The 21,106-nt window shown below is 39.6% G+C and overlaps 1 protein-coding gene across 3 annotated transcripts in view; it reads left to right on the top strand.

Moving 5' to 3' along the window:
• sh3pxd2b (SH3 and PX domains 2B) overlaps window positions 1–21,106 on the top strand; it is a 58,877-nt gene that overhangs the window by 22,375 nt on the left and 15,396 nt on the right. For all 3 annotated transcript variants that reach the window (XM_084386851.1, XM_084386853.1, XM_084386852.1), the window contains exons 3-4: window positions 2,989–3,064; window positions 10,221–10,297. In XM_084386851.1, the coding sequence (XP_084242977.1) occupies window positions 2,989–3,064; window positions 10,221–10,297 (153 nt within the window). The remainder of the gene's footprint in view (window positions 1–2,988; window positions 3,065–10,220; window positions 10,298–21,106) is intronic.

The raw sequence follows: 21,106 nt of genomic DNA, 5'->3' as shown, positions 1-21,106 counted from the left end.
ATGGAGATTAGGAGGAAACTGCGGCATTACCGACTCGAGCTCAACGGTTCTGGCCGAGCTGTGATACAAACTAAACGCTATTGGCTATCTTTAAAAAGGGGAGGAGCTGATTGATATGCCCCGCCCTGTCTTCCTGTTTCAGTGGAAATTATGTTAACACATTGAATAATGCTGCATGTTTCATGGCACTTTGGTGGGCCTTTAATATTAATCAAAAAACAAATGACAAAGAGAAAATCACTTACTGCTCTTCACTGAATAACTCCATTAGCTTTAATAAGAATCAGTGTATGTAGAATTTATACAGTGAAGTCTATGTAGTGTTTTATTTTTACGTCTGTTTATTCAATTTCTTACTTGAATACTACTGTTAAATACACCAATTGTGAAAAAATTAATTTATTTCATTTGTATATTATATTGTATTTGTAATGTGCATCGGTTTTCTTATTTTTAATAACAAGGATAAAATAATAAAATATAGATTTTCATCTTCGCTCACCCCTACTTTGGCCTAAATGGTCTGTCATTCTTTTTTCTTTTACATTTTGTTGACTTGTAAGGCTACATTTTTTAAATAGGGGAATTAGTTTGGCTGTACTTCTCAGTCACTTGCAAAATAGTAAAACCAACATGAACAAATCATTATAAAATCGTGAATCTTGATTTTCCTGAAAAAAAAAAAACGTGATATGATATTTTTGCCATATCGCCCACCCCTACTACTTACTACTCGAGCATAAACAGAACAAGCAAACTATACAGTATACTGTAACAAAAGACACAATACTAAAGACACAACATGTCTGTCACAATGTAGTAAACTCGCACAACCCAGAATTAATTCAAAGTCTTTAATTAAACTAGCATGGTTAAGCAAATATATCTAAAAGTGGCTCCTTTAAAGATGTTCATATCAAATATAGTTTCGATTTGTTTTACAATCTTTGTAACATTACATAATTTCCATACTTCTGTTTGTTTTATTGAATTTAATGTTTTTCTAAAATGTTGAAAAAAGTAGTGTGATTACCTGTGTCCTATTTTTTTACTGGAAGTGTACAATTTTTAAATGTAAAATAGCATTATTAAAATAATCGAAGCCATTTATATGACTCTCAGGCCTGCTGAAGTCTAATAAACTGTGTCGGAGACCACTGGTCCACGAAGTCCTTGCGTTATGAAGCTTTCAAGTTTTATTTTTGAAACAGTTATGTGGAGTTATAAAATGAAATCTCAGAAGAGGCAGACTCTGCTCTGTAATGGACCCATGCAGCTCGTTTGTCTGTGCGAAAGAGAAAATAAAGAGTTTTATCAATGTGCCGTCATTCAAGATGGTGCTGAGTCACAGTAGAAGACATTGTTCCTTCGCTTAATGAATTGGCCAACAACAGTAAAAGCTTTGTCTGGCAGAATGACAGCCTCTCTTTGCTTCGTCATTAGTCTCGAAAAGACACGAGTGAGAACTACGGCACTATTAATGTTTAACTTTTAAATGTGTCAGTGCACTGCATTCCTTTAGTGCTGTTTACGGCAAAAGTGTACGCTAAAAAACAGTGAAGCTTTCAATTTTCATTACATCTGTTGTTTTTATTTGTTCAGTTAGACTTACATCATGCAGTTTCCCTCAGCCATTTGCAACTCATTACACATGCTGTATAAGTCATCATTATATTTATGAGCAAAATTAATCACACAACAAAATTATGTGATCTGAAACGCGAAACGTAGGCTCATTGGAAAAACTTGCCTCTACCTAGATTTTTGTGAAGCTCAATAACATACCTATACATTCAGTTTCAGTCTTTTTCACACAAATTATGATTACAAGGGTAGATTATCGAATAAACTATTTTCATGCGGTTCATTGCACAAAACTGTGATATGGCCTCAAAACACTTTTATCTAGGAATGCACCGATATGAAAGTTTTGGCCGATACCGATAATTCTTTTTATTTTAAAGCCGATAAATCTAAATCCAAAGTTTTATATAATTTTTACAAAGATTACAAAAACAAACGTCTCATCATTAAAAGCAATGTCCCAAGCACAATTATAATGATGTTCTTATAATTTTATGAGTTATTCTATATGACAGACTTGCATTGCACATGTTGCACTTTACTATATTTTCCTTTTTGAAGTGATTCCAATCATATTTATAGGAATTAAAAACAACATTTTGAACAGTGTCTCAGCTGAAGGAAATAATCCATTATTTATTGGCTTTAATTTATTGGCCACATTTTCATATCAGGCTGAAAACGATAACATTAAAAATGAACATATATCGTGCATCCCAACTTTTATCATAGTGCATGATATGCAAGAAGCAACGTAATATCATTTTGCAGAAATGTCACCACAGGCACGTATTTCCAATGAGCCTGGGTTGAAGATGACAGCAATTTTTTCACTGGTTAGCTTTATGTTGGGTATTGCATTATAAGTAAATTGTTGGGCCTTGTGGATTTCAGAACTGCTGTGCTGGAAAACTTCGCTCAGCTGATGAATTCAAGCTCTGCTATAGTCATTAGTGAATGAATGTGTAAAATGCACATATGACCTACTTTAACATACTTTGGAAAGGCACAGGTGTGATTTCATTGGTCCGCAGCTGCTTTTGGACTGGAATAAGGGCCTGTTACCAAATCTCTACAGATGGGAGGAAAATGTTAATTGGTGCCAGCAAATAAAAATAACGTATAGCTGTAAGTGATCATTACAGGGTATTCTGGACGTAAGTATTAACAGAGGGAGGTGTTGGGTATAAAAATGTTCCACTATGTCAGTAGATCTATGTAGAGCAATAGAGGGGAGGGGGAATGACCATTTGTTGAATGGATTATAATCAGCGACGACTTGTTCTCAATATCCAGTCAAATCCCTAATTGATTCATTCAAGTCCTGCCCTACATTTTTCATCTATGAACTAAAATGAGTTGTCTTTTCACATTGATGTTAAGTTTTTCTGTATTGTTTTCCAGATGGAGCTTCTGGATAAATTCCCTGTGGAAGGTGGACAGAAGGATCCAAAACGCAGAATCATTCCCTTTTTACCAGGTAAACATCATTGCAGAATGACCCTTTGCATACATTCAAGTCAAGTCATAGACTACAGAAATACACCGATCTCTATCTTATATGCTGTTTCTTGGAATCGCTTTGCTGCCGCTTCTTGCTTTCATTTAGGAAATGATGTACTGCAAACTTGTAATTTCCTTTTTCACTATGCATATGTGTGGTTATCAGCAGTGTCTGCTACAAAATACTGATCACTTAGTGGAAACAGGGAATCTGCCAGCAGATAGCATGGCATTTGACATATTTGGTGCCACTGTGCATCTTTATATGTTTATTCTGACAACATAATCTAAGTATTTCGGTAGGACTTTATTTTACACTCCTGTTCCTCATGTACATAATATGTATTTATTATAGCAATTGGGTTATAACTAGGTACTAACCCTGAACCTACTGGGGCTGTGAAACGATTAATCGCGATTAATCGTATCCAAAATAAAAGTTTGTGTTTACATAATATATGTGTGTGTACTGTGCATAATTATTTTGTATATATAAATATACACACATGTATATATTAAAAAAATAGTTGCTTATATATACTGTATGTATATATATATATATATATATATATATATATAATTTGTATTATATATAAATATAAATATTTGATATATAAATAACAATATTTTCTTAAATATATACATGCATGTGTGTGTATTTATATATACAAAATAATTATGCACAGTACACACACACATATATATTATGTAAACACAAACTTTTATTTTGGATGCGATTAATCGCGATTAATCGTTTCAAAGCCCTAGAACCTACACCTAAACCTAACCTTAACCCATGTTGTAACCTTATTTTACCAGTATTTTCTTGGGTAAATACACTATAAGTACACATAGTGTCAAATAAAGTACGCAGATTCCTACATTAAAAGTATATGTCAAGTTCATTTTAAGTAAACTTCAGTAAAGTTCAAGTATATTTTCCTAAATCTATGTTCTAGTAGTGTTCTTGTAAGTGAATACTTCAATACTTCTTGGGACTAAATAGGCCCATTTTTTAGTTAAAAGGTGTAACAGTAGTCTTTGAGGACACAACTAGTTTACAGGTTTTTCTTTTCCATTGTAACTACACTGTGAACTATACTATAAGAACTTATAGGTATACTGTTAGTTGACTAGCAATATACGTCTAGTTATCTTTTAAGTTTATGAAAGTGCACTTTGAAATATTTAACTATTTAATAGTTAATATACTGAAAGTATACTTTCTTTAATTGAACTTATCATACTTACAGTTAACTCACATTGTTAAAGAATTGGCAGCCATATTTTTATCTGTTTTTGTTGGTTAATAACACTGTGTATAAAAAAAGTTCAGGTTCAGATCCACCCATGTACTGTTTGGCCTGGGTATACTTCATTTTCTGTGTTCTGTTTAGAGTCGCGCAAACTCTCAAAAAACTGGCGGGCCACTGTCCTGCAGAGTTTAGCTCCGACCCTAATCAAACACCTGAACAAGCTAATCAATGTCTTCAGGATTACTAGAAACAATGACACTGGAAGGCAAGCCTGCAACCTTAGCCGGAAAAAGCATAACGCATGCTAAGGCTGCGCTTCGCAGGGATGGAGACAAGAGGCCAATCTCTTTGAATGGAAGAGAGTGTAGCTCCTTCCTGGGCGTTGACACAGGGTGCCTCGCTGACACCAGCATATTCACTAGAAAAAATAGCTTATGTGTCCAGCCGGTTGCTTTTCGCGGGCTCCCTTCACATGAAGCCAGTTTCACTGTAAGCCCGGTTTGAAGTGTCGACTTGTTGCGCCATTCCCCTCCTATGGACTGGATACGCGCGCCATTCTTGCATTCTCGGGGGGTCAGGAGGCTTTTGTCTAAGCACTGGAAGGTGGCAGCACTAGTGCCGTTTTAATGGGGATCCCAATCAGTCGGTACGTCCGAATACGTAGAACGTGACCGAACTGAAAGGGAAGTCCCTGAAGGAGGGAATGGAGACGTAGTCCCGTCGCCACTATTGCTGGACCACCGCTGACTCCGGGCTCCGCTCAGCTCCTCAGCGAAAAAAGAAGTGGTGCGTGCATCCACTTCCGTATTTATACCTGCACTGCGGGGCGGAGCGAGGATGCAAAGCTTGCCTGCCAATATGTGCATTGGCTCGTTTTATCAATACTCGAAGATGACAGGCTCCCTAAGCGTGATCCCAATCAGTCGGTACGTCCGACTACGTCTCCGTTCCATCCTTCAGGGAACGAGGGTTACATACGTAACCGAGATGTTCAAAATTAAAAATAATAGCAGATGTCTTGGTTTAAATAAATAATAAAAACTGAGGTGACTATAGTAAAACTATAGTAAGAAGTTTAGTTTTGCTAAGGTTATATAATTGTTCAGTGATATCTTCCAAACATTTTTTAATTTTGGCGCAATTTTTTCTCAATGTAGTGTTGATATGGCAACTAGTAAATACACTAAGTTTCGTCATGCTAGCATGTGTGTTACAACTAGCCCCGCATTAGGTTGTGCCTCGCTCACCCCCACAGTACTAGCAATACTATTTTCAGCAAGTTCAGAATGTTACAGTTAATTTGTTTAGAATGAACATCTGGCTATAATTAAGCAGGCTGGAAGGTTTGTTTGCTTGTGAATCAGACAGTCTACAAGCACCTGAATGTTGTCTTACATACCAGCTCTTTACAACCATTTAACAAGTGTCTGGGCTTACTGACACAGCACTTTGTCACCAATCTACACAGAAACTCCTGTAATTAGCTGAGCATCATGTACACACACTCAACATCCATTTGTGAGCTTTGTAAACACACTCATTGCAGTGCACCATTTAAACAATCTTTATTCTGAACCTGTCTGCCCCATGGATGATTTGGGGAAGGATAAAAAAAAAAGTCATTTTAATTTAAAAAGCTATATAATAATAGCTTTAAAGGGGCATTCCACATTTTGAACATTGTTTTTTATTTAAAGTGGGTCATATATGTAGCCGAAATGTAAAAAAAAAAATGCATTTGGTGCCTTCGTGACCGAGGAAAGACAAAAAATAACTTCAGGACGCATTTGTGTGAAAGACAACAACTCCCACAATGCACCACATTGCACAGCTCCGCAAGCCACTCCCACTAATCCAGAAAGCGCATATCTGCCTATAAGAGAAATCAATCTTCCCTCTACAAGGCTAGCTACCACCAGAGCTTGAAATTCATTTCACACAAAATGTCTAGTTAGTTGGCGAACTCATTAGTGCATTACTCCTCGTTTGTATTTCTTTCGAGAGGTGAATTATTGCATGGTACCTGGATGTTCAGTCAGAACATATGCGGTGCAAAACTAGGATAGTTCACAACACAAACGTCCGTGTCCTCGACTGATTCAGAGATTTCGTCCAGGAGAAATTGTCATCGTTGAAATTCTTTGCCGCAGACGGTCTCTATCTCTGTGTTCGTAGTTGCATAGTGAGATCACCAGCGCCACCAGTCCGCCCTAACTCGAGTCAGTCCGGGCTCCTCGTCCGCGGCAGGCAGGTCTTCTGCCTCGGCTGCTCTTCGCTATAATGTGGCTTGTAAAGGTAGCCACAAACACCTGATTCAAGCATCAGACTTCCGAAATCCTCTTCTTCTATATCATATTGAGCACTCTCCTCCGCTATTGTCATAACTTTACATCTGTCTCCACAGCGCCTGTTAGCTTAGCTTCAAACAAGATGGAGGATATTGCTTTCAGTTTCAGAGAGTAAAGTCCCACCCACTGATCTGTAATAGGTCTGTAGCGTGAGCGGGTCCCGCCCCCTGGGAAAGATGAGGAACGAGTGTCTGTAGTCTCAACCGAAATCCCCCCCTCTTACACTTCCTCCAAACAATGACGCAAAATGACGATTTTTGCGTCATTGTAGGAGGAAGTGTAAGAGATAAATAACGGATTTCTCCCGTCTCAGGGGAAAATGAGAGAGTGTTGCACGACCATTCAATAGTATGACTGGGTTTCTAATGCAAAGCTTAATGCAAATGGGTGGAGTGTCCCTTTAACTTTCTGATACTTATACTTTCCTAGTGCTTGGTTTTATATATATATAAATGCATATATATATAAATATAAATATATATAAAATATATTTTGCTTTCTAAGCCACCATAAGGTCGCTTTCTAAGCCACCATAATCGCTTTCTAAGCCACCATAAACGTGACAATAACCGACCCTCTAAAACGAGTAATCTATGAACTCACCAGCATTGTGTCATCTCCTCCTCCTCCTCCTCCCCGAGAACCGAAGGTTGCTGGGGTATTTGGGCTGGATGCTTCGGGACGGCGGCCTCTCCCTCACAACCAGCGATCCCAAGGCACTCACAAAGCTCGTCCAGGAACCAGATCCGGATACCATCAATGCCCCGGAGTCTAAGCGTGCTGATCAGCCCACCCCAGATCCAGGAGCGGTCCTGAACCTGAAAGATCTGTGGTCCACAGATCCAGTTCCCACCCAGATTCCCAACATCGAATTCTCCCCTTCTTCGCCGGTCCCCTCCGAATATTTGGATGCCCTGGTCGTGCCTGACTTCTCTGGTCCCATTTCCCTTGCTGGTCACGGCCAGTCTACAGAATCCGTCGGTCCCACTGGTGTCGTCTAGCTCCCCAGCTCTGCCCCCGCCACTTGCTCCATGCGGTTCATCGGCTTAGCCTCAGTCTTCCCCTCCGCCAGCTCGGCATGAGCCAGAGTCCCCGGCTACACGTTTTGTCTCCAGTCCCAAGTCCCCACCCGTCAGCCCATCGACCTCACTTCGGCTCTATGCTTCCTCTTCGCCTCCGTGGCTCATCTGCCCTGAGACTCCGCTGGGCTTACTCGTCCCTCCAGGTCAGCCTCTAGTGGTCGTCGCTCATGTTCTGCAATGGACTTCTGGGATTCTGGCAGTGCCTACACCCCCCACCCCTACACCACCATCCGGCTCCTTCCTTCCTTCCTCCGTCCTCCCTGTCACCTCACTCGCTCCAGCATCACCCTGGTCAGCCGAGTCCCCGTTACCACCTCAGTCCCGTGAGCCGCCAGCTCAGGCTTCTAAACCATCAAAGTTGCCCTGGTCCATCGGCCTCTCTGCTCTGCCGGTTCCTCCACTCACCCTGGTTCTGCCTCCATCGATCGCCTCTCAGGTTTCCGCTCAGCTCTTCACCCGGAGCTCCACCCTGGCTCCTCCCACCGTCAGCAACACCATGGTGTTTCTCTCCTACTCCTCGGGGTCGTCCCTGTCCATCACCAGCTCCACGCCTTCCTCCAAAGCTCCCTCCCTCCTCAGTTAGACATTATTCGGCGCAAGGCTTTCCAAGGGGGCATAATGTCACAATTATGTTCCAGTTAGTTGTTCCTGTCATTTCTTTATGAGTTCTCGTTAGTTACTATGGTTTCTGATTTGTTAATCTTCATCCTACTGTTCTTGTTTAGTGTCCTCATTTACTATGTGTATTTATACGCCATTTTCTGTTCAGTCCTTTGTCAGTTATTGTTTATTGTTTGTCAAACGTAGTCGTATTCTTTTGTGTTAAAGACTTTGTATATTTCACTATCTCCTTCGTCGTGTGCTTTCTAAGCCACCATAAATGTGACAATATATATAATATATATATTCTTACACACAGTATATACTGTAGTAGTCAATCAGATAGTGTAGATACCTTTTTGTATCATCGCATGTTTCTATTGTGAAAGACAGTTATCAGGTTTATTATTGTCAAGTGTTCTTGTCAAACCAATGTTAAGTTAAAAGACACTTTACTACTCTCTCACACACACAATTAAAGGCCTGTTCACACTGACACAAATGTTTGTCGCAAAAATTCAGTCAAATTTTCACATTTGATTTGTCAGTTCAGACCAATGCATTAAACCGGCAGATAGGCTGAATAGAAATGCAAACTTTCTGAGAGGAAGTGATGCGTATAGAAAAGCAGAAATACAGTTCTGGTACAGTCTGGTACCCAAATCACTATGCAACTTTCAGTTTTCTTCGCAGTGCAATGGAAAATGATTCGAACACATCTCTGTAAAAAAAACGAAATGAAAATATTCATCTAGGTGTAAACTGACTTTTAGCTAGTGTAAATTCCATTTAAACAATATTGCATATTGCAATTCTAATGCATACAAGCTTAGGGTACGTTTACACGACAACAATATGCTTAAAATGGAGAAGTTTTTCCTTTTTGAGTTTTTTGTGTACAGACAATAGTCAAAACGACCCCCATTCACACGGATCCGCGAAAACGACTAAAACGCTGTATTCTGCTGCCAGGCCATTAGATGGCGATGAAACACTGTAGACTGAACATGTAATACGCATGTGCATGATGTCATTGTCTTCAGAGATTTGCGTTTTTGTTGTTTAACACAGAGACTTTTTTCTAAAACTTGCACTTTGATATCCGGTTTCAAAAGTTTGTGTTTACAGGCACCCAAAATGAACGGCCGAAACTCATAAAAAGTTTTCAGTTTTTAGTTGAAAACGGTGTTGTGTAAACAGCCCCTAAGATCTATGGCCCTGGTAAAGAGATCCTCCCCTTGAAATCTGATCACAAGTGGTCACAGGAGTCACATGTAAATACCAGGTGTAACAGGGTTTGTTGTAAATTGACCAATCTGAGGCCATTGTGAGAGGGTGTGGACTCTACCCAGCTCCACTCAGCACATGAGGTCCGGGGCAGTAACCCAACACATTTACACATACACACCACATCACACACACCAAGGTGTTTTTCAGCCTCATTCTTCTGAATGTGCCATTGCTAAAAGATCTATGACCCTAGGGCGTTGTGTGGGATAGCCTAGTTGTTTTCCCACATGTTTCACTTTTAAAAAATGTTTTACTACATTCAGCAAAAAGGGACCACAGTACATGCTTTTAGTTCAGCAGGATATGAGTCATAAAACTTAAGAGTCTCATTTGTGTTCATTTCTTGGTATTGTTTTATGGGCCACAATCTTTGTTTGGGCAAGTTTCATGCTTGTGGTCTTCCAACATCTGATAAAATGGCCATGAAGCATGAAGGGACATTCCCAAAAGTTTCCCTTTTGACTTTAAACCCCTGTAAAGAGTGCTGATGAATTTGAGAACGAAGATGCTGATGAATGCAGGGTGTGTTTATAATAATCGTCTTCATTTCCCAACAGGAAAGATTCTCTTCAGGAGAAGCCACATCAGAGACGTGGCCATGAAACGCCTGAAACCCATAAACGAATACTGTAGGGTAAGTTAAACAACAAACCGTACACACAACAACCAGCTCACCTGCTGTGATTAGCATTATTTTTACACAATAAAATGAACACTATTAAATACTTACATTTATAATATTTCAATGCAACGCCCAGTCCATGCTTCAGAAGTCCCCTCAAATAAACATTCGGTCATCCTTTACTCACCCTCATGTCATCGTGAACCTGTATGACTATTTTTCTTCCATGAAACACAAAAGGAGAATTTTAGCAGATTGCCAAGCTGCTTTTTTCCATACAATGACATTAGACAGTGACCAGTGACTGAAGGACACAATAGCACCATAATAATAGTTCATTAGTCTGCTGTAGCCGATGAATCTCATTCAGTGCAATATATTTAAATATGGCACGTCAAGAGGTGTCGCATCAGATTTGACGCCAGTGACAGCAAATAGCATAAGTTCTCAGGTTTCAAACCTAATCTTTGAATATGTGGAAGTGCAGATTATATATGAGAGCTACTCTATCGTGAATGGGAAGATTTTCAGTAAATAATGAAAACATAATGTTCTCATTATTAATTAATTGTGTAAAAAACAAAACTCACCACCACACATTGTACCAAAATGCATGTAAAGGTTGTTCAGATATTTATTCCAGAACGTGATGATTTTTTTAAATAGATGAAAATGTTTAATTCAAAAAGGACCCCTAAGAGTATTTTCACCTTTCACTTTTAGCTGTTGGAGGGTATGGAAAAAAGTTGGTCTGAACAGACGCATTAACAGCCATTCATTCAAAAAAAATTTGTATCGTTCTGAAAATATTCGTCTTGGTGTAAACTGACCTTTAGCCAGTGTAAATTCCATGTCAAAAAGCATAGCTTCAGTTCAGTTATTTGTAACAAACTGGCCTTTATAAGATGTTTACAGAGATTTTTCAGTGAGGTAAGCAGGAACCAGAAGTAGTTTGACTTTCAGAGGGATCAAATATTAATTCTACATCTTCAGATCAGTTTTTATACGGTGGTCTGCTGTGCGACTTGACTTGCCTTAACATGAAAGACTGTTCTGTCTTAAGTGACTGTTGGGCTTTTGGTAGAAGGGTTAAGAGGGGGAAAAAAAAGCTAGGAATCCACATTTGGCAGCCTAATGTCTTCTTTAGGGCAGGGGTTTGGAGCTGCGCTGAGTTAGCCTTCGTCAGCACATCATGGCTTTTTGTTGACTTTTTAAAGGGCTGTTTCCAACGGAAACTGTATTTTAAAATGTTGCTTTAAGTGTTTTTTCTTTTTTTAAGGTGCCTGTGTGAGCGGTCATGGTCTGTGTTTTTACCTCTTTTCCTCTCTCATTAGACACGTTTGACGGTAACTATGTCATTGTCAGCTGATGAATCAGTGCTGTTGTGGTTGTCTATAAGAAATGATGCCTAAACTGGAGGTGCAGAAGAAGAAAAAGACATATAGTTAGATCACTGCAGTCTGATTTACGAATGACTGAGTCTTATGAGACAGTTACTTTAGTTTAGACAGTCAGTTTTATTTGAACCCCAAATAACTGATACCAGTGGTTGAAAGAATGTCCTGCATCTTCTGCAGTATTGCTTTCAAAATTTTTTGTAGTCTTCCTAATTATGAATATATGTAAATTCATGTCTTTTAAATTGAATTTAATTGTTTTTTGTATTTAAACTGAAGGATTATCCGCTACATACATACTTGTATGTTCGATATAGTATGCATATGTGTGGTATGAATGAAATCCTGATGTACTGTATCCACCATGTTGTCATTGTCTTACGATTTACGGCATCAGTTGTGTTACTTAACTGCCATTCACAACTCCTGTCCATCAAATCGCACTTCGGAAACTTACGGGAAGCAGTAGGTCATCTGGGTACATGATTTATGAATATAAACTCAGACATACTACTCTTTTCACATACTTTTTTTTTTCTTTTTTTGTTTGTGAAGTAGGCACATACAGATGCAGGGTTTATCCTTTCATTTAGCATGCTAACTAATTATTATGCTAAGTTTTAGGGTACATTTACACGACAACAATGTACTAAACACGAGTCTGCTAATCAAGGTTTTTCCTTTGCGTTTTTTCACGTACAGACGACAACGTTGTCAAATCGATCCCCGCTCACACGGATCCGCGAAAACGAATAAAAAAATGCTGTATTCTGCTGCCAGGCCAGTAGGTGGCGATGTCGCTTTGTAAAGTAACACTACACGCTAGTGGTGCACGATATATCGGCCGCCGATATAATATATCAAAATAGGGCCGATGTGAACAGGCCGATAATCATTCCTGTGTATTTGACGTGTGAAGTAGGGTTGTGCCGATAGACGATAGTATCGTGTATCGACGATAGACAGAGATATCGCCGATGGCAGATGCCTTTGACGATATCAATACGATAATTGGCTCGTTTTCCTATTAATGTATTAAATTATTATTATTATTATTAAGCTAGTATAGTTACAATTATATTTGCCTTGCCTAAATTCATAACGACATCACCACATAACCACACTTGCGACATCACATAACCACACATGCGACGTCACCGACGCGCGCGTATGAGGACTCCTCAAAGAAAATATTTTTAAAACAGACTAAAAAAAACTACATCCCACAACGAAATTTAATTGCAAGGTGATCCATTCACAAATTGCCAAGAGTGCTTAACAGACGCATCATTCTTATACAGAGCCAAGATGAAGACGCGGCATCGTTGTTCGTCAGTATTTTGTTTCCATAGCACATTAACAAAATATTTAATGACAGTAAAAACACTAAAAACAGTACAATTACAAAATATTAATTATAATAATAATATCAATAAAATTATATAGGCCGCCTAGGCCTAATAAAGTCTTTAGTAGGTTACACGAAGCATCTGTGGAACTCTGCCTGTGAAAATCACAAGCAACTTCAAACTTGTTTAACAAGAAATATATTCTTCTATTTTTTTTCACTGTCAATAATGTAAGTCCACAAGAGAAATATTAAGCCAGTAAATTAAGATGCTGTAGCCTACCGTTATATCCACCGTCGTCTCTGAGAGAACGCGCCGTTAATGCAGTGAAAGCGCAGTCCGTTTCTGCTTTCGTTTTCAGGGAATGAGCGCGTTTACATGCACGTTATTAACTCGATTATGCTGAATAAACTGACAATGCATGTGGTCATGTAAACGGATTAACCCATTTTCCTTTATCAGAGTCAAGTCATAAGTAAGTACCGATCGACTTTTAGATTTTTGCCTCTGATTTCTCCCGGCATTTAAAACCCGCGTTATTTGGGCTTATTGAAGTGCGGTGCGCATAAGTGAAGTGCATCCAGACAGAGGAGGACATATCGCAGACTCCGACTCTTTCTTGACCCAATAAATTAAAACGTGTTTTCATGATCTCGTGCAGAAGCAGCCTACAGTCAAAATGCTGCATCTGTAACGGCATGAGAGGATAATGTGTGTCCGTAAATTTCCCGCTGACATGTTGAAATATACAAGAATGGTCAGATACAAGAATGATTAGGATCTTTTTTTTTTTTTACCTCACTATATCAGGAAATAACCTGATTTAGCCTATTAATAAACACTCCACCTTTGCTAGCAAAATAGAAAAAGATTCTCATTTAAAACGAAGTAATAAAACAAGCAAATTGATGAGTAAATAAGCAAGTTAATAATCAAATAAGTAAGCCCCGCCCCCCTCACGATAATATCGTGTATCGCCGATCTCACAGGCTGACGATAGGACGATATGAAAATGGAGCATATCGCGCAACCCTAGTGTGAAGTTGAAGATGATGCTGACTCACGATCTTTGCAGTAGTGAACACGCCTGAGAATAATGCACATTTCATATGGATGACATAAGCAGAGAACAGTCTGTTTTCTTTCGTTTTGAATTGTTCTGTTTAAAAGTAGACATTTCAAGCTTTCTATATATGTCTCAAGTCTGTGAGGCAAGTAGGCTACCTTATACGCTGAGTTTCGGTTCATTTATGAGACGAGCTCCAGGTTCACGCGCCGGTGCCTCCGTGTACTGATTACATTTTTTCTACTATATTTACTTCTTATTTATTAAATCCAGACAATTGGTTGATGAAACATTGATCAAAATTAAGATACAATTAATACAAAACGAAATTAAATTTAAAGACAGGCTTTGTGCTTTCTGTTTGAGGTCTCTGTGAAAGTTTTAAAGCAGTCTTTTAGTGCCGCTTTCAGAGCGCTCACGTCCATAATGGAGTCATTTTTTTTTGTGAAATACATTTCTAAATAAATGCGACTTATAGGCCTAGTCGAGTGCGACTTAAAAGGTTTTTTTTTTTTCTCTTCATGACGCATTTTTTGACTCGTAGATATTCGAATATATTCGAAATACATTGCTTGATATTTGATACCCGTTCGAATTCGATTTTTCTCAAAAGTGACAGCACGTGTGATTTGTGGATTACCAATAAGCGCGAGTCTGGAGAAACAGGCGTTTATTTATTCATTCTCAGTGTTGAGATACGTAGCCTTCATGTGTTACGTTATTGTGTTAATAATAACTAAAGCATCTAATTATGTTACATATTTATTTTGTATGAAAACTAGCGCGTTCGTTACTTATAGATTAAAAAGTGCTGTTGTATCAGTGCTGCGCAAGCTCTCTCTCAAGCACGGACGCGCGCACAGAGAGAGAAGATAATTGTAAAATGAAAATTGACGGCCTAAGTTTCAATTTTGTTCTTGCTTGTTTTTTTTCTGTCAAAATGTCAGAAAGCATTTTGTATTATCCATCCGTGTTTTTAAAATTCGTTAAATGACGGACGTTTTACTGTTAACACAGCCCTCATTATATGTCGGATTCGTCTAACTTATACTTGATATTATTTTTAGAATAAGTGATTCGTTATGCTATTATTGGACTCCTGTCTATTCATTGTCAACTGTTTTCTATAAATATGTTTGTATTGGCTAACATTTATTCAGCTAATGCGTGTCCTGTTTAAAATGTGCAATGTTCAAACGCAAAGACAGCACGTCACAAAGAGAAGCCCTTTTCCCTGTGGTATTTAGTATCATATTTGGATAATGAAATAATAAATTAAGTAGCCTATCTTAATTGTACACAATGTTCCTAAGGTTTTTTTTTTTTTTTTTTTTTTTACTGTTTTCTAGGGGTTTCTTAATTTTAGTTGAAGTTGAAGTTGACCAGCACACATTATATGCAATGCAATATAATGCATGTGTGTCGTTGTTGTCTGATAACATATTTTGCACACAGGTAAAGGTGCCCAATATCAGTCATTTCTAAAGTAAAAAGAAAAAAAAAGAAAAAAAATTTGATATAATATCTATACAGAGATATCGTCATCGGTAAATATCGGTATCGGCCATAACAGCAATATTAATATCGGTTATCGGTATCGGCCACAATTTTCACATCGGTGCATCACTACTACACGCTTATAGACTGAACACGTAATATGTATGCGCATGACGTCACAGTTTTCACAAATTTACATTTTTGTTGTTTACACAGAGATGATAACGGTATCATTTTCAAAACCGTGCACTTTGACACTTTGAGTTATCAGGCCCCCAAATTGCCGATGCGGTATAAATGAACGGCATCATGACCACATAGATGGCAAAACAGTTGGAAAGCACGACCTGGTCGTCAGGTTCCTTAGACCTGGTCGTCCTCGTCCCCCCTCCATACCCTCTTTGGACCTTTCCCTGGTGCTTCAAGCACTTCAGGATGCTCCCTTTGAGCCTTTGCAGTCAGTAGACTTGAAGCTTCTCTCTTCGTTTTAGTTGAAAAGAGTGTCTAATAAACTTAGTTTGATTTGCCCAGTCTGTATTCAGGGCAGTCTGTATTCACTAGTTTCCTTGGTTACTATTTATGTTACGCACCTGTTTCAGTGTCTGTTCATCAGCCTCCCTTGTATATTAAGCCTTCAGTTCTTCGTTCTGTGTTAATTGTCTTTGTTTTTACGTGGTTGTGTTCATAGCCTATTCCTTTGATCTCCTGTGTATTTCCTTGTTGGATTTTGGATAAATTAAAGAATGTGTTATTGAGATTCCCTCATCTGAAACCTCCGTTTCTGACGCACTTACACAATCTCATAAATGTATAACAGGAACTATGATGGACACTTCTGATCAGGCATTACAAACAGCTAACCCTTGAGGTCCAAAGAGGATCGGGATTGAATCTTTCATGATGCTGAAGTCATTTCTTTTCACTGAGAGTTGTGTGTGAGTGGCGGGTCATTTGTGATGTCATGAAGTGCAGATACAGCTGGATACGGTGGGAAAACCCACTATTAGCAACCAACAGCACAGAGACTCTCCGGCACATTAATAACTGTCAGTGTGAATGCCCCTTCAGCTGACCTACTCACTTTTTTGTATGCTGGAACATGATCTATATTAATTGGGGTGAAAGGTCAGAATTGCTGTTAAGATATTTCTTTTGTCGGGTAAATGGAAATCCATGGCACCCCAGAGGTTATTTTATTGGATAATCAGGTATACTAGCAATTGCTTCAGAACTTGTTTGGCTTTTGGTAATCTGAATTTTATCAAATCTGCAAAAAACTGCAAAAAGTAAAACATAAAAAAAATGCTATGTTTTTATTTATTGAGTTAGTTTTGCTTAAAAAAAAAAAAATCAATTTAACCCTGTAAAGCCTTGATATTTTATTTTTTCAAGTGGAACAGTATTGAACCTTTAGAGAAAATATGTAAAAAAAAATAAAAAAATAATTAAATGTTCTTTTTGAGAATCAATGTATTTGACAGGCTTTTATGGCTCATATAGTATGACATAAAAGAATATGTAGAATAAAAAGCTCATACATGGACAAAAAGATGACATTCTAATAGTGTCAGTGTTGAGTCCTGTCTGTCTTTATTAGTTCATTTGTATCACCTGTGTCTAGTTAATTATCCGTATCACCTGTGTTCTGTCCAGTGGTGTTTCTAGACCACAGTAACTGGGGGGGGGGGGCCAGGCAGGGGCCACTTGTGCTTTTAGGGGGCACACCTTTAACATTCATCTTAACCTATTTTCAGTATTATTTCAAGTCATTTTTCACCATGTCATGTATGACTGCAATCTCTAGAAAAAGCTAATAAATTATATTAGCTAAGCAAATAAAACAATTTAAATTCAAATGAATGTTTCATTATGTTTAATTGTAGTGTGATATAATGATCAATAATAACACATTTTTAGCATCTAAGCACATCTAGGCACTTTTTTACACCTGGGGTGGGCGATATGGCAATAATATCATATCACGATTTTTTTTTTTCAGGAAAATCACGATTTTATCACGATTCTTTTTTCATGTTGGTTTTACTATTTTGCAAGTGACTGAGCATTACAGCCAAACTAATTTCCCTATTTTAAAAACAAAGCCTTATAGGTAACAAAATATAAAATAAAAAAGAATGGCAGACATTTAGGCCAAAGTGGCGAAGATAAAAATCTTTGTCATTATTTTCTTTGTTATTAAAAATTAAGAACAGAGATACATATTACACATACACAACTTAATATACAAATGAAATAAACTGCTTTATTTTTTCAGCTATAGGTGTATTTAACAGTATGAGAAAGTAATTAAATGAACAAATATGAAAATAAAACACAACAGACTTAAAGTTCTCAGTCAAGAGCAGTGAATGATTTCCTCTGTGTGTTTTGTTGTTTTATTAACATTAAAGGGATAATTCTCCCCCAAAAAAGTCATAATTTACTCTCTTAAGTTGTTTTAAACCCGAATAAGTTTCTTTCTTCTGTTGAAAATAAACGTTATTTGAAAGAATGTGAGTAACCACAACAGTTGATGTACCCCTGTGACTTCCATAGTATATATTTTTTCCTACTATGTATGGAAGTCAATGGGGACCAGCAACTGTTTGGTTTTGGGTGAACTATCTCTTTAAGGACAAGCGGCAGCATGTTTATTATTAGGGCTACTGTCTCTTTAAGAACTGCACGCGACACGTCTAATATACACACATATGACAAGCAGATTTTAATTAATTTTCTCTGTTTGCTTTCACTTTAGACATAACCAGCTTTGTTTATGTAAACAATGTCTGTATTTGACAGTATTAGCGCAATATAAGACTCAAAAGATAACTTAGTCCAGTAACAGGCTTTTATGTGCATGTGCGCGTCGAGTTTACTATTAGTCAAAGCGCACGTTTGAACAGCGTATCAGCAGCGAATGACATGTTTAACCGGCAAGGCTTTAAAGCACATGAAAATAATGATCTTTTGTGAACTGCAGTGTCCCGTTCCTCTGCGTTAACATTTGATGTGAATATACGTCGTGCTGCAGTGTAGCCTAGATGAAGGCGCCGCAACTGAATAAATGCGCAGTTGTTTGGTGTGATTTTACGATTACAAATTTACGGGGGCCAGAGGGGGGGCCAAGCTTGTTGACACGGGGGCACTGCCCCCCCCCGGGGCCCCCCCCTAGAACCGCCACTGGTTCTGTCAATCAGTGTTTCATCAGTGTGTGTATTTAGTTCCTTCTGTTCAGTCAGTCTTTGCTGATCCAATGTCTTTGGACAAGATGGCCGCCGCTGAGCCAGTGTCTCCGGACAAGATGGCCGCCGCCGAGCCTGCACTTCACGTCAGTCCTGCCGAGCCTGCGCATCATGTAATGCCCGCCGAGCCAGAGACTGTATACGTCATGCCCACCGAGCCAGAGCCTGTTCACGTCATGCCCGCAAAGCTTCCTTCGCTGCTGGTCCCGTCCAGCCCAGAGCTCCTTTTGCCGCTGATCCCGTCCAGCCCAGGGACTTTTTCGCCGCTGGTCCCGTCCAGCCCAGAGACTATTTCGCCGCTGGTTCCGCCCAGCTCTGAGCCTGTCATCACCCCAGAGCCTGAACTCCCACCCAGCCTCCCTCTCCCACCTCCTCTCACCTGCCTTCTCTCAACCCTTCCTCCACCACCACCTGGCAACCCCTCTGCTCCTCCATCCACCTTTGAGGAGGTGGAGTCGCCGTGGGTCTGCCTTCCACCAACTCCATCAGGGTCGGTGGATCCCTGGTCTCCGCCTCCGACCTCCTCTACTTGGACTCTGCTTCAGCCTGCCAGTACATTACCTCCACCGTGGCTCCTACCTCCCTCACCTCCGCCGTGGCCCATCAGCCCACCAGCTTCGCCAGGCTCCCTCGTCCCCCCGGGTTACACCTTGGTCATTCCTCACCCTGCTCTCGCCTTGGGACTCCTTTCCTCTGGCTTCGCCTCGTCCATCCATCCATCTAGCTCTGTTGGGCTCCTCACTCCCTCCGTCTTCACCTTGGTCCTCGGTCACTCCGGCTCCGCCGTGGCCTTCTGGATCCCCGCCGGAGCCGTCGATGTCGCCATGTCCTCCCAGTCCCTTAGCATCACACCGTTTCGTCGGTTTTCCGGCTCCACCCTGGTCTCCTCTCCCAACTGCTTCGCCCACGTCAGTTGACCCCCTGGAATCGTCAACCCTGCCTCCTCCATGGCTCCTCCCTCCGTTGGCTTCGCCCTGGCCACCTGCAAAGCCTGCCCCGCCCTGGCCACCTGCAAAGCCTGCTCCGCTTGCGCCGTCTGCTCCACCCTGGTCCCTCTTGCCTTCAGTCTGCCCTCACCCGCTCTTCGTCCTCCTCCTGAGTCCCCTCCCTCCCTCCGCAGTTAATCCTTCCATGGCGCAAGGACACGCCGTACTGCTGTTTTTCAGCAAAGTTTTGATCATGTTGTTCAAAATAGGCTTTATAGGGTTAAACTTCCAAGATACAACTGGACAGCACGTGCAGTAATATTATTTAAATAGTCAGGCAGCTTACAGTATATACTGCAGTATTTAGTGAGCAATAATGCCGCTTTTCCACTGCATGGTACGGTTCGGCTCGGTACGGTTCGACTCGGCGCGGAACGGTTCGGCTCGCTTCGCTTTTCCACTGCGTGGTACGACTCGACTCAGTACGCCACGGTTCGGCTCGCTTTAGCTCGGTTGCTTTTCCACTGCAGTTAGTACCGCTTAAAAGTGGGTGGGACTGATCGTTATAGTTGCCGTCTTTACTGCAAAGACATCATCATATTAAATGCGAATTTTTCATTCCGTGTTTCCCCATCCACTCCTCGGCAACCAACGAGAGGAAAGTACGCACCTCGTACACTGACCACGATTCAGCCATTTCTTTTTTTGAAGTTTATACTCTTTTAAAACAAGTAAAACAAGTACTTTTAAAACAAGTGCTACAGCGTTGGCTGTTGTCTACTGGCTATTTAAATCTAGCGGGTTTAGTCTCGTGTCGTAAATACAATGACGCTGGTAGTGATGTTTCTGTCTGACCAATCAGTAATCTGCAGTGTTTCCACGTCACATTTTAGCAGAGGTGGAAAGAGTACTGAAAATTTGTACTCAAGTACAAGTACCGTTACATTGCTGAAATAATACTCAATTACAAGTAAAAGTACTGGTGTCAAAAAAGTAATTAAGTAAAAGTACAAATTACTCTTCTCAAAAACTACTCAGAGTACTAGTTACTAATTACTTTTTAGCTGGCGATAGTTAATGCATTACCAATAAAAATATACAACCAAATCATAGATTTATGTAGAAAATAGCTACTTTTAACACATTTTTACCTTATTGTCGAAGGACATTAATTAGTGGATACTGGAATTTTTTAACTTCAATATGACACCTTGAAATATGTCAATATTCAGTAGGCCTAGCCTATAATTTTTAATACCATCGGGAAAACTACTACATACTAAATATTTTAATATCTACATTTTTGTCCATCCATTTTGTCAAGGCAATCATTATTTTCAA

The sequence above is a fragment of the Rutilus rutilus genome (genome assembly GCF_951802725.1).
Source record: "Rutilus rutilus genome assembly, chromosome: 18".
NCBI lineage: Eukaryota > Metazoa > Chordata > Actinopteri > Cypriniformes > Leuciscidae > Rutilus > Rutilus rutilus.
This window is presented reverse-complemented; position numbering and strand designations above follow the sequence as displayed.